The following is a 15,002-nucleotide window of genomic DNA, read 5'->3' as shown; positions in this document are numbered from 1 at the left end:
ATGCCAGTTTATTCTAATGTTAAACATTCAGATGCTCTGGTTCCTTCCGTGATTCGACAGATTGAAGGGCTGACTTACTGGGATCTCCTTGTTTTCTGTTGCCAAAGGAAACCTCACAGGGCTCAGAGGTTTAATTCATTGCCAACTGGTGTTTGGATGAGTGCTTTGGGGCTGAGCTGTGATTGCCGTGTATCCTTTTGGCCCCAAGTCCCAATTTACTGCACTTTGATAACTCCCAGGTGCAGGAGCAGACAGCTCTCTAGAAACGTGTTCCCTGCCCCTGGTAGTTGGATCCCATTCAAAATGCGAGGACCCCTCCTACCCTCAGTCCCCAGGATCGATACAAATCTGGGTCAGGGGAGGGGGCGCTTCCCAAATACATCTGCCTTGCTCCAGACACAGCTCCTGTATTAGTGTAGTTTTTCTCTCTGGATTGTGGCTCTGCTTGGCTCTAACCTGTCCCTTTGCACCCCTTCTCTCCCCACCTCCTTCCTGCTCAGCTTCAAATCTTTAGGGTTCACCAAACTATGGAACTTGATTTTGGACACTTTGACGAAAGAGACAAGGCGTCCAGAAACATGCGAGGCTCACGTATGAACGGGCTGCCCAGCCCCACTCACAGTGCTCACTGTAGCTTCTACAGAACCAGGACCTTACAGGCACTGAGTAACGAGAAGAAAGCCAAGAAGGTGCGTTTCTATCGCAACGGGGACCGCTACTTCAAGGGGATTGTATATGCCGTGTCCTCTGACCGCTTCCGAAGTTTTGATGCTCTCCTGGCTGACCTGACCCGGTCCCTGTCTGACAACATTAATCTGCCTCAGGGAGTCCGTTACATTTACACCATCGATGGGTCGCGGAAGATTGGGAGCATGGATGAGCTGGAGGAAGGTAATTAGCATCGCTGTCTGGTGCAGTGAGGAGGCGGGGTAGGAAGGGGGCTGCACCACTTGGGTCTGCCGTTAAGGTCACATTTCCTCGGGGCACAGGGATGCTTCTGCCCCTCTGTGCTGAACCTGCCTCCTCACCTTCCCCTCCAGAGAGGTGCTGGAGAGGGTGGCAGTGCAGGGGCTCACAGCCCCCAGTGTCCCCCAGCATGCTTGCTCGGGTGCAGATGTGGAGCCAGAGGGGTGTGTCTTACTCTTGGCTAGACATGGCTGTGACCATCGCTTGAGGGGCTGTCTGAGGGTGTCCCCACATCGGTCCAGGCTGGGGCGGGGGGCCCAGATGGGTGCAGGGGGTGGCTGAGGAGTGATGTGGGTTTCCCACTGGGGTGGATGGGTATGAATGGAAAAGCGAGGAGTGCTGGGGGGATTCATGTAGTGTGTGTGTAATGGGGGTGGGAGGGATTTATGCACTTGGTGTATGGGGGTGTCTTGAGGGGTTCATGCACAATGCAGGTGTATAGGGGTGTGGTCAGGGCTGTGCAGGGATTGAGTGTGTGTGGAGTGTTGGGGGTACACGCAGTGTGTGGATGGTGGATGTGTGGAAGGTGAGGTGTTAGGGGTTTTTACGGTGTTTGGGGAATGTGTGGAGGGGTGTGTTGGGAGTTCACGCAGTGTGTTTAGAGGGGGAAGTTAATGAACAAGGTGTGTGTATGGGGAAGGATGTTTTGGGGGGGTTGCACTTGGTGAAATTTGGGTGTTTATATGTGTGTGTGTGTAGGAAGGTGTAAGGAGGGTTAATTGCAGAGATGTTGGGATTCCTTGAGGGGGTTCATGCACAGGGTTTGTGCTCAGGGAGTGTGTGGAGGTGTTTTGGGCTGTGTGTAAGGGGGAGTGCTGGGGGGGTTCTTGCATAGCGATGTGTGTGGAGGGGGTGTTGGGAGTTGGTGCTGCATCTGAATATGGTTCATGCGGGGTCTGTATGGAAGGGAGATGTACTGAGATGTTCAGATGGGGGGTGTGTGTAAGGGGCTGTATTTGGGGAGTGTTTCTGCAGGGCCTGTGTGCGGTGGGGTGCGTTGCTGTGGCAGGTCTGTGCGGCAGTGTGGGAAGGCATCCCCTGTGTGGCAGGTCTGTGTGCAGGGGATGCTCGGGGCAGGTCTGAGAGTATTCCTGTATCCAGAGAAGATGTCAGTGTGCCTGTTCCTCCGAGTGTCACTTGGACTGTGGGATGAAGGATGAGTCAAAAATCGATCCTTCTGTCCGGAGGGGGTGGCCTGGGGGCAGGCTTGCTCCTGTGGAGCTCAGCTGCCAGCCCTGTCTGTGCCGGGGAGCTCCCTCTGCGGCAGTGGGCTGCCGCCATGGGCGCTGCCTTTCTTGGGGAGTGTCAGGAGGACCCCCAGGATGCAACTGCTACGTGGCCAGTCCTGCCTCCTTGCCCAAGGCATGGCTGTGGGCAAGCTCTGCTGGCAGCGCAGCCTAAGTGGGGTGCACAGAGGACACCCACAGCCACCCCGTTTTCCTCTTCCCTGAGCAATTCAGATACTCCATTCTTTGTTTGGATCTGGTATATCCCTGATACTCTATTGCAAGAGGGGAGTTGTTCTTCTCTGCTCCTTGATGTTTCCTCCAAGCAGGTGACCTGTCTGATTTGGTGACTACAGAAAATCCACAAAGCTTCTGCCTTTAATGAAAGACAATGGATGTGAGTGTGTGAGGCACTGAACTGCAGGGGCAGCCTCAGCAGTGAGTCATTGAGTGACCTTGACTAAAGCATCTCTCCCTAGAATTCCTTATCTGCCAAGTGGGATACTCATTTCCCCAAAATACTTTGTGGGGACAAGCACACAGAATAAATATGGGTTTCCATAGAGGAGTTTTCCTGGGAAGAAATTGCTGCCTTTCAGAGAGGTGATGCAGTCCCAGTGGAGTTATTCTCAGCACAGTTACAGCTGTCAAATGGAGGTGTGGCCTCCCGTAATTTTAGAGATTCTGCCATGTTTCATTCTGATCTCTTAATATGGCCACAGCCTTTCTCTAATAACAGCTCTCAGTCTTGCTTGTCCTCGGTTTTATGTAAATCTTCAGGAATAACTCTACAGTTATTAGAAAATACAGTTCTTTTCCTTTTTGACTCTTTCTGCTTTTTGTCAGTGAAGTTAAGAAGCCTTTAGTTGTTAATCCTGCTTTACACTGGGTTTTGCTGCAGGTAAGAAGATAGCTAGCTCTTGAAAATATTTTTTACTGGTTAAGGTACAGGCAGGAGATGCTGGTATTCAGGTTCTGGCTTTGTTCTGCCAAAATGGTATCTGGAAGCAGCACTGAAGAAGTGGCAGTAGAGCAAAAATAGGATTGTTTGTGTGCTGTGTCCTCAGCAGAGCATCAGCTAGGAAATACGCTCTGAGCAGAGTGAAAACAAAGGAATCCAGTGTTGGAGAATGCGGAAGTAGATCTGCATGTTGTTATTGACAGTTTAATGATAATATTCCCATATTTCTAGGGATGACCTACACATCTGTTGTAGAAAAGCAATCTGGGAAGACATTACTTTTTATTTATAATACCATGGTTGACCAACCTTGTGGTAAACTATGCTATTAGCTTGGGTGTTTGTATAACTGTACAAGGTACCTGCATGGAGAAACAGGACTTCAAAGTGATTGCTCTGTGACATACAAGAACAGTACATACACAGTGTATGTTTGCCACATAAATTAGCTTTCTGATTGGAGACAGAAGGTAACTAAACCAGTTCTAGTTGCTATAATGTGACTAATTTATTACTGTAATTTCCAATAAACAAGTAGAACCTAGGGAAAGAAGCCACCAGAGAGGTTCACCTCAGTAGTTTGAACATCCTTGAGACAGACATTTCAGGTGAGCAAAAACCACTTGGTGTGCTACCAATTAAATGGAACTTGGAAAGAACTCTTTTGGTCTCCAGACCCAGAGTTGGTAGTCTTTTCTTCCCTGGCATTCAGGGAAGATTCTCATAAGGTGCTGGATGAATGTTTTACTTCCCAGTCTGTCCAAGATGGAACAAGCAAAGTCTCTCTTACTCTTTGATTACATCCCCTCCTAGCTGCCAGCTGGGATGTGCCTCTTGGTCCTTTCCTGTGTGCTGAACCTCTAATGCCTCACATTTTGGAAGCCCACCAGGACTCTGTCACATAGGTGACAGCTTTTTGCTGCCTGCTGAGTTCTTCCTCACCTGTCACTAGCTGCTTTTTCCGTACTGTGTCCTGTACCAGAGAGCTGTCTACATCTCCCAATGACTTTCTCTCAAAATCTACCTGTCCAATCATTTTTTCTCCCTCCTTTCACTCATAAGGGCCATCTTCCATCACTGTAGTCATTGTCTTAATCTTGACTTCCTATTTTCGGCATTCAGTTTTAATCTATTTGTAAATAATGCACATGCTGCAATTGATTTGGACTGTATTCCTCCTTAATATATATGTTGGTTTAATGCAGTACAGCATCCTGTTAGTGCGCTGTTAGAGCTGATCCTGACGACAGGTAAATTACTGACAGCATCTCCTACTTGCATATTCTCTTGGCTGAGTCAGGAGTGGATTTTGGGCCCAAGTGCTGCTATCTATCATGACTGTTCTAATCAATAAGTGAATCTTTTGGAAAAGAGCACCACGGGATCTTCATTCTCTTTTCATACTATAGTTGGTTCTAGTGACCAAGGCTTTAGGAAGTCGATATATGAAGCTGCCTTTATACATTATTGGTGAGCCACTGTTGTAACAGTTAATTCCGTGCCTTGTGCTGGGAGAAAACTGGAATATGAAAGGTACTAAAAAAATCACATGGCATCTTTTCCAGCCTTGCTCAAGCTGATAGTAGAGCAGCTGACATCGCCATCCAAGTTTCTACTAAAATGTAGTTGCCTTTGACATCTGGACAGGGTGGCTTGTTCCTTGGTTCATTTTGAGCCTCTATGTTCTTGCAGACCCATTGTGATGAGATAGCAAAGTCTCCCTGCCTCAGCTCTGGTTGCTCTCTTTCTTTGAATGGAGGGCTGGGTAAAGGTGGAAGCTGATGTTGTGCATTGACTTCAGCAGCAAAGATGGCTTAAGAAATGCTATTCTTGGCCACGTGTTCCAAGCTGCAGCTTGCTGGCCTCATTGTCCCACAAATGTGCTTTTTGTGGGACAAAAGAATTTTTTAGTCCACTCCATAATTTTGCTGCTTTCCCTCGTGGCTCCACGAGCAGTTTCTTGACATAATGAAAGGGACAGTGAGGTGCAACTTGGGACAGCACAAGGCAGACTCCTGGCTGCTGAAGCCATTGCAGCTCTGAGTTAACCTCAGTGCTAGTGGAGAATGTGGTTTGTTTCCACTGGAGTGAGGGACTGACACTTCCCCAGAAGCCAAATTCCCAGCTTCTAAAGATTAGACATTTGTCACATTGTATTTAGAGATGCTGACCAAATGGGGCATCCTACTGTGCAAGGTGCTATTTAAATGTGTAAGAAGAGAGAGGGCTTCTGCCCAGGGAGATTATGGTCTGAACATGTCAAGGTGGAAGAAGGTGTTATTGCTGCTGAGGAACCGAGATGCAGAAAAGCAGTCTGACTTGTTTGTCCAAAGTCCATAGATGAGACAAAGATGGAAGCTGGAGCTTTGAGCTTTCTTGTTTAAGTGCTTTTATTCTCTTCCTGAACCTTTTTCAGGCTCTGGTCAGTGGTTTGGAGGTACTTGCATCTTTCAGGTTTTTTATTATAAAGTGGACTTTGGACCTGCTTCTAGTCAGTGGCTGATTTCATGTGAATTAAGCGTCCTTTGCTGTGTATGGTCAAGGTCAGAAATACATGTGGAAATAAACCCATCAAATACAAATATAGCATGGATTAGACATGGTTAGTAAAGGCAGAAATGAAGACATAGATTAAAACTAGAATTTGAGAGACTCAACATTTAGTTGAAGCTTTAGACTTCCTCCCTTCTGAGTTCCTGGTATGCTCAGGCTGTTAGGCAGGGCACAGCCTGTGTTGTGGTCAGAGGGCCCATCTGAGGGTGAATTTATGCCCTTGTGCTGTGATGGGCTACTTGTCTGAAATTTGTTCTTGCCTCAGATTAAACACTAGAAAAAGCTGAACAGGATTTTGTTTTGCTCGGTGGGGTTTCACTGCAAATGTTCTTGGGCTGTGTGAGATATTCCAGAAAGTGTTTCCAAGTTTTTTGTATCCTGTCATACCCTGGGGAATCTTTTCCGGAATCTTTTCCAAAATCTTGTCCAGGAGTGTTTAAAGTAATCATAGGAGGGGCTCCACCCTGGAGCTATACAGAGGCTGGTGTGTGCTGGGACTGAGGGATTTAGGAAGTGTATTGAAATCCCCACCCAATGTCTGTGTGTTCCAGTTTGCCTGGAAAACTGAGAGTCATGTAGTCCAATCCTGAAGTCCTGGTAACCTGTGGCATTGTTTTCTATGGCTCTTGTCCTGACAGCTTGGCTAATTACAGCCTGTATAACAAAACTTATCCTTGTGATTCTGTTTTATTGGCTTGTTCATCCTAGCTGTTACACTAGGACTGGTGTGGTCCCATAAATTATTTATGGGCATCGTGTGGTTTTGAAGGCGATTTCGTAATTGTGCATTTCTTTCACTTCTTCATCAGAACAAGAGGTGCTTCTCTGTCATGGGAGGGCTCCCTGTGGAAAAGCCAAAGGAAGGAAGCTCTTCCAGGGTTCATTTTGCAATGGTGGAGTTGGTCTTGAGGCAGAGGAAGATCCTTTTTAATACACAAAGTAGCAGGAAGTTCATGTATTTGAAACTAAAGGCCTACTTTAACCCCATTGTAATGAACTCTGCAAGGTGTTAAGTCCACTTAATTCCTATGGAAGTCACAGTAAATCCTGTGAACCATGGAAGCTGGGCACAGTAGCACAATCTCAACTTTGCAACAACAGAGCTAACAACCAAACGAATTGACTGCAGCCACAGAGACTGTTTTTGGAATAACTGTTATCAATTTCACTTTCAAAATGGCTTCAATCCAGCTTTCCCGATTTTTTTTCTTGCAAGACTTCTGCAGGCAGTGCATTGTACTTGAAAACTTGCTGGTGCATGCTGAGAAAGGATAACTTTTTCTGAAAGCGCAGCCTGTCATTTTTAGTATTGTCACAAGGAGCTGCTGTAAGAGGGTTGAAGGATTAGCGCTCATCTTGAGCTTAGAGTTTGTCTAAGAAACCTTCCCTAAGGCAAACTTTATCTTTGCTGAGATCATCCCTTCTTTAGGAGCTGAATAATCGCCTTGTGCTTCTATCAAATTGGTAGCACAGTAATGTGTAATGCGCTTGTAGCCAGAGTAATTCAGTGTGATACAAGCCATGGCTTCAGATGGCAAATATGCTGATGGTGACTTAAGGACAAAGGTCTACAGGCAGTCCAGCTATTGCTAAGGGCAGGACAGAAGGAATAAATAAATGCATTGGCTGCTTTGGTGGCACAATAGAAATTGTGACACCTCTGGAGCACACTGGCATGATGACAAGCGTGCATCATCCTGCAGGGCTTTGGCTTTGCAGCGCAGAAAGGGCGTCTTGCACTGACCTGGCACTGCACTAAAACAGTGCTGTCCTTGCCACCACTGTGTGGTGTTCAGCAGCAGATGGGCTCTTGTCAGCATGGTGCTTCTCACTCTTACAAAAGCTTCCCACTCCCAATGCATGAGTGTGTCTCTTTGGGGCTGCCATTTGGGGTTTTGTTTGGAAGTAATGACATGGCTGTTCATCATACCTTTTCATGGCTGATAGTTGGATTTCTGCACGTGTACACAGCTGCACGCTGTCCAAAGGCGTGTTCCTGAAAATATTTGTGCACAGATTTTTATGCTTAGGGCTGGGAAGCAGTATACTTCTTGGAACTGTTTCTTTTGCTTTTGACAAAAATCTCATATCCACTTCCTCCCCTTTCCTTCTGTTATGCTGTGCACGTCTTCTGCAACCATGCTGTGTCCATCAGTTGTGTTTCTTTGACTGGCACAGTTGTACACCTTGGCTTCTCATTATAGGCTTAGCATAGACAGATGTAGCAGAGAAACCAAGAAACCACTCGTCTTTCTATGGTAGCACTATTCCCCATAAGATTTCTCTCTTTTGTGATCTTCTGGCTGCAGTACACATGCTCGAAGCTGGAAAGTTTACAGGTCTTCAGCCCATGCTTGCCCAATCCTGCTACCACCTCATGGTAAGGTTTGGGTAGAACTCAGCTGTGGGAAGTGAAATAGCACCTGTTCCTGGCTGGCAAATGGTAAAAGGGATGTGCCTCACTCAGGAACTTGAATGATAATTTTGCTATTATTTGAAGGCCATAAGCTGAGTTCGGGAAGACATCAGCTGAAGTGATGGTTAAGTTAAAAGCTTCAGGTTACGTCTTTAGGTCAGGGAAGAAGGAAAGAAAAGCTCCTCTTCCCTGGAGCTATACTGCTATAACTGCAGAAAAGATGCTGAGAAGAGCTGCTATTCTGAACTGCTATTCTGCAGTGTGACTCCAAGCAAAGTTCTGTCCGGTTTTAGAATTCAATAAAATATTTGCTAAGGTTTTGGTTAAATGAAACAAAGTGAGAAAGGGCAGATTACATTTTCCATTGTGACTATGAGCATACCGTGAAAGGCCAGTGTATACATATATGCACAACTACCTAATACCACGCTTGTGAAAACAAAGCCTAGGAGAAGAGTATTGCCTTCATGCCACTATTGCCTTCAGCATTGGCTGTTGTAAATACACTAGACAGCTATGGTGGGCAGTGAAGAATTTCAAACGATTCAGCTGGAACTAAGAGCAATAGTAGTCTACCAAACAGACCAGCAATCTCTTCTGCTTACTTTAAAACATGGAACTTATTAATGGAAAATATGCTATACCACCTCACATGTTTATAGAACACAGCACAAATATATACTTTCTTTTATTGTGGCATCTTCTGTCCCAAAGTATTATGTAAACAATGATGGAAGTCAAGCCTTGCAACACTTCAGTGGCAGATACTGCCACTTCTGTTTTTCAGGTAGGGAAGCAGAGGTGCAGGTGATGTCAGGAGTTTCCACAGGGAGGCCTGGGGCAGAGGTGAGAATAGTCTTCAAATCACTTATTCCTAGTATTGCATTTAAACATAGAAACCCCTTTTCTCAAAGGATAGTGCTACGGTTCTGTTGAGCATGCTTACAAAGTCTCTGCCACCCAGGGGTTATCGTAATATTAGAAGAACTTAATTCTGTAAGATCAGCCCAATAAAATACTGAAAGAAACTCCATAAGATCCTACAGGTACCCATGTTATGCCTTCAGTTCCTATTAAAATTTTATCTAATGGTGAGACAAAAGCTTTTTCGTCTAGCAATGACTTTTTTTTCAGTGCATCCTCAAGGGCTCAACAGCCTGAGTCATTTCAGACTAGACAGCTACGTTCCTTTAGGGATACTGTTTTACAGTCTCAATCTAGTAATAACTCTTCTAGCATCCATCAGATTTCAGGTGCAAAAGAAGATCCTACAAATCCTTTAAGGTACTCTTAAAACCTTAGATAGGATCCTGTAAATTACAGACAAAAAACTAAGCTTGGATGGGATAGGGAAGGGCTTTTTTGTGAGTTACTAACTGGACTATGTAACCCTTCTCTACCACGTCTAAATTTGGATTTAATATATTTTTGGTTGGTACCAGCCATATAAAAGCAAGCAGTGGTATTTGGTGTAGTGTTTTATGTCAGCTGCCACTAGGTCTGTCCTCTAATAAACCACTGACACTATAATGAAGTATATTTGTTATGCCTGCTAGACTTATCAAAGCTGCTTTTGGTAGAGACTATTCTGTACCAGATTTTCATTGTTTTTCAGGCACGACACAAAAGGTACTTTGTGGATGAATGTTGATATCCTCTTGGCAGGGGATGACAGCCTGAAGTAGTAGCTAGGTCTGTAAAGACGGAGAGGAAGCTGGCAAATTTACAAAATAATTTAGATGATTAAATTAATTTGGTGTTTAGGAGCTTTTAGACAGCTTAGTTGCATCTTCAAGTACCTAAATATCTTTATAAATCTCAACCTTTTTTAACTCCTGGTTTATGTGACTGAGTGATAGTATGTATTTGCTGATGCAAGCTATGGCTTGCTTTGGGGAAATACTAGTTGTATTTTAAATAAGCATAAATATAAAATTAAAATAAGGCAAAATGTTTTAATAACAAGCTGTTATGGAAGTGCTAATGAAAACCACGATTAATGGGGAAAATGCATAGTGTCTGTTTTTCAGCAGTCTTATGGTAATAACAGTAGAATTAAACTGGTGTTCATTTCTTTCAAAAGGGGAGAGTTATGTCTGCTCATCTGACAACTTCTTCAAGAAGGTGGAATACACCAAGAACGTCAATCCCAACTGGTCTGTTAACGTGAAGACATCTGCCAACCAGAAAGCACCTCAGTCTCTGGCCAGCAGCAACAGTGCCCAGGCAAAGGAGAACAAAGATTTTGTGCGTCCCAAGCTGGTAACAATCATCCGCAGTGGGGTGAAGCCCCGGAAGGCAGTCCGTGTGCTCTTGAACAAGAAGACTGCCCATTCGTTTGAGCAAGTTCTCACTGATATCACCGAAGCTATAAAACTGGAGACGGGAGTGGTGAAAAAGCTGTACACCTTGGATGGGAAACAGGTAGGAGATTTTACAGATGTTAAGTCTTTTTCTTCCTCTTATCTTGAGGCTTTGCTGACTCAATGTTTTTTGAAGCTTAAAATTAACCTGAGATGATCACTGCCATCTGTTCTCTTAGAAGTCAGATTTCTCATGCCAGTGGTTAAGTTACTAAATTTTCACTGATATTAATATCAAGTAAAGAATGTAGCCAACCGTCTGACTGAGACAGATGCTCCGTCCTGCACGCCAGCGTGCGGTGCGTGTCTTCCGGACGAGCTAAATAAATAACATGGGGAGTTCGGCTCACAGCCACCAGTGGATTTGGCTCTGAGGTAATTGCAAGAACTCTTGAGCTTTGGATTCACTAAATGAAAATGTGTTCCTTGACTTTCCTTGCTTGCTAAGATAAAGTAATTGATCCAAGCATGCTCTTCTGTCTGTCTCAGTAATTAGCTGGAAAAGCATGGAACTCTGTTGCATTTTCTTGACTAAATGCATGAAGAGGTATCATGCAGAAAGGGATTTGGGTGAAAAGTATTTAGTGGGTCACCATAATGTACTTCATGTCTACATTTTCCTGGAACTGAAAGAAACATCTGTCTCTTGTTAGCAGCTACACAGCAATAAGCCATTTCGTATTGCTGTATCTATGAAAAACTTGAAAGGAATGTGGAGGATAACTTTGGGGACTGGGAAGAGCTAGATTCTCCAAGGAAAATTCTGAGCTTGATTTAACAGTTCTATGTCTTCTGTAACTGAGGGATGGTCTTATTTTTGTCACTATTTTTCTTACTCCAGATTCTGGAGTGAGGCAGCACAGCTCTTGAGGTGGGGGTTGGATGCTGGCTATTCTAGGGACTGATGCTGTTGCTTTAAATTAACTCTCTTTCCTATCTCTGGAGAAAATTATTCAAATACTGGCTCTTGAAATACCATGCCAACCCAAGGCAATGCGTTCCACTAACATGCAGACTTTATATATGACAATGTTCATCCTTCCAATCCCAAACATAGACTCACAAAGTGTCCTTCACAGTCTGGGTGCAGTGCCTGGGAGGTGAAAGTAGCACGTCGCTCTAACCTGTCTGGTATTCTTGCTTTGTCGTAACCTCTGTATCCTGCACATTAGTTAGTGGCTACTTCTAGCTTCAGATATACAAAAATCTCATCTGCCTGTCAAAGCTTTTCTTTCCACTTGTCTCAACCCAGCACTTTTTCTTCATAAGATGTATAGTTTATATATGAGTGGGTGACTTTCCAGCTAGACTGTCCATAGATATAGTAGCGTGCTGTATATAAGCAGTGACGTACTGGAAACCTTGAAAGTGGCTGGGGGAAGAGGAAGGAGAGAGTCAAATGATCCGTCCTCACCGAGGAAATCGTCCATGGGCACAGGACCATGCGTTTTGAATCACAGCAGCTTTACAAAGGGTTTAATAGATGGATCTGGCCTGAAAGCAGTTGCCTACTCATGCTGACACACAGAGTCCTTTTGCTTTCATAGTTGTGAATGAGGATCTTAATCTGAACCTGTAAAATGCCTCAGTTCTTTGAGAACAGCCAGCGTTTTAGAGGTGAGATGTTGCTTTGGATGGTGTACAGAAATAGGGATGCCCCATGAGCTTCCATCAAACTGTTCCGTTCTCCACTTTTAAGCTAGTTACAGGAGTAAGTGGTGTTTTCCACTCCACCTCTGACTGGAGAGCAAGACCGAATCAGCCCATAAACTGATCTGAGCTTGTGGCCTGGTGACTGCGCCAGCCTGTGAAATTGTGTTAATTCCTAAATTGGGGATTTGGGAAATGCTGCTTGCTCTCAAGTTACAGATTGCCTATAGTGCTGCTGTGGGGTAGATAACAATCTGTTGTTGGAGTGGCTGCCTTGCACCTTGTTTTCCCCCTGTCAGGCTCTGCTCGCTGTCCAGTGACTGGTGTCTTAATTTGGCACTGTTTTGACTGGGGCAACCTGACAACTTCACCATCAGTTTTTGTTGCAGAAATGTGGCTTCAGTAAAGTCTGAGTAAAGATATCATATTTAACTTGTTTTGCTGGCTTTATAATTCACCATTTTATGAAATGTGACATATCATTGTGTGTTAGAGACACCACGGGGACTTTAACTGTATGCAAATGTACAAGCAGTATTGCAGTTATTGAAAAGGGTGAGATCTTGTGATTTGACAACAATGGAATGTTTGATATTTGTTTGCGGCATCAATTACTGTTGAAGCTTCCTGAAGAGCAAACCTGGCTCACCAAGGCTTTGTGTTTATTGGAAGGTTTCCTTCAATGTTTGTTTTTGTAATCTAACTTTATTTGAAATTGTCTACCTCTGTGTGTTCTTAGTGCTGAAGCTAGAGCTAGAAGCATCTGCTGGGGGTGCAGTGTTTGCTGTTAGGGTTTCCATGACATACTGCTCCATAAAATCTGACATATTAGAGGTTTTTGCAGGTCTGATTCTGACATTAGAAAGAGATTTTTGAATGCCTAATTCTGACAAATGGTACTTTATTTTCAGGAGAAAATATTCATGCAAAAACGCAAGCTGCTCAAAGCTGAAATACTGACGAGAGTCCTGACAGTCTGTCTCTTTGAGTGTCATCAGAGGCACATTACTCCCTCTGTTGTGAAATGATAAAACTTACGAAAGGAACGTACAAAGGAAAATCATCCTTCCTCAGTCCGTGAGCTGTAACTTAATGAGGGGAGATGATTATTTTATTTATAGGCATTTCCATGGTGCTCATCAGTAGAGTAATCAAGATGCTTTAGAAGTACAGACAGTAGTGGCAATGATAGAGTGGTGTGTAAATAATTACATTTCTATGCACTGCGGACCTGCTGCATTTGGGGTGAGAAAGCAGTTAATTGAGTGCTGGATAGGTGTGTTTGAATACATGTAATGCTCAAAACAGCAGTGAGATTAGGGTTTTTTAAAGGAAGTTGTTTCTTTTTGTGTCTTAGGTTGTCTGTAGAAATAATGCCCTTTTGAAACTGCTAAATTAGCATCTCATGTTTAAGTAGTTTATTTAACTTGGCCTTGCACATATTTCTAATGCCTTGTGCCTTGTCTGTCTGGACTCAAGCTCCTTCCGTCCTTGGAGCATGTCACCTCTTGATGGACACCCCAGAACTCAAAAGGGGTTTCAAATTGTTAACCAAAAATGAGTCGTGACAAAGAATCACATAGAGATTTAACATTTGACCTTTCATGGCCATATAGGAAACAGTGCAGGTCAAAGAATTCAGTGCATTGAACAAATACTACAGTGGATCAAATCCAGCACTTGGTTTCATGACTACAGCTACTGTTGTGTTGAGATGTGTAATATATATAATTAATATATACATATGCAGGATTGAATTTGGTCTGAACTGTGGATCATGTTGGAAAATAGTTGTTTTGGTAGATTCTTTCTCTTTTTTAAAGTCTTAATTATATCCAGTGTCCCAAATAAGTCTGGATTCCTGGGAGCACTGGCTACTTTATAAACACATGGTGACAGTTTCTGCCTCATGTCATTAACAAACCAAATTAGTAAACAGAATTTGAGACTGCGGATGGCGTTGCATTCAAAGAGTCTAAACTAGATCTTGCCAATGTTGTATAGATTTAATGTCCTGTTTGTGCTTGAGCTTCTTTCTCACCATGGTGGACAGTATCTAGGTGTTTTTCTGGAAAAGAGGAGGCTGTTTCATCACTGACAGCCCAACGCCCATCTTCTGCTTTCTGTACCTTGCTTTGCAAGTGGTGTCTGTCTGCATTCATTCCTGCCTTTAAGAAGTGACCTGTAAAAGCTAATGTCTTCTGTACATACTGAACTTCTCTTTTCCTGTGCTGTCTTGTATTCCAAAGTCTGAGTTTTTCAGCAAGTATATGAAGAGATGATGTAACAAAAATCAGTCACTTTTTTTTTGTGATTGGCTGAGTGGATGATACTCTGGAGTAATCAGAAATTCATCAGGCATGTTCAGTTGTACTTTTGCATTAAGATATTTTCTGTGGTATGGAATTCCTTCTGCGTTTTCTCCAGCTGAGGTATTGCTGTGTCTTAATTACCTAAATACCCTATTCTGTGACCCATCAATTAGCACCACCAAATAAGCAGAATAAGGCACTGTTCAGAGGGGAGAGAGCTTGTATGCTTCAGTTCCACATAGATACAGATATTCTGGTTAACAAGCAGGGAACTGAACGTGGTTTTAGCTGGGATAACATGCAATGGTCTCTTGTGGACTTTGAAATCTTCAAGCACAGGGAGAAGTCACACATGTGCTAGTCATTGACTTTTACCTAGCCCAGACAAAGTGCTTCTGTTCCATCTGAGTGTTGTTAGCTGTCTCATCAGATGAAATTTCGTATTTGTGACCGTGCTCCCAAAAGAATTTCTAGTCTTAATGAAATGGTCCCCTCTAGCAGTCTTTGCTTTGATAAGGATTTCATGTGGCAGGTGATAACTGAAGTTCATCTTTG

The 15,002-nt window shown here is 43.8% G+C and overlaps 1 protein-coding gene across 2 annotated transcripts in view; it reads left to right on the top strand.

Annotated features, from left to right (window-relative positions):
* The first annotated feature begins 524 nt into the window (after positions 1-524).
* Positions 525-15,002, top strand: part of DCX (doublecortin) — a 68,815-nt gene continuing 54,337 nt past the window's right edge. The window contains exons 1-2 of one of the 2 annotated variants that reach the window (XM_068409205.1): positions 525-891; positions 10,206-10,546. In XM_068409205.1, the coding sequence (XP_068265306.1) occupies positions 528-891; positions 10,206-10,546 (705 nt within the window). In that variant the 5' untranslated portion in view covers positions 525-527. The remainder of the gene's footprint in view (positions 892-10,205; positions 10,547-15,002) is intronic. The other variant, XM_068409204.1, reaches the window with a different exon arrangement.

Source organism: Nyctibius grandis, chromosome 10 (genome assembly GCF_013368605.1).
Source record: "Nyctibius grandis isolate bNycGra1 chromosome 10, bNycGra1.pri, whole genome shotgun sequence".
NCBI lineage: Eukaryota > Metazoa > Chordata > Aves > Nyctibiiformes > Nyctibiidae > Nyctibius > Nyctibius grandis.
Note: the sequence above shows the minus strand (reverse complement) of the source record. Positions and strands in the feature narration are given on the sequence as shown.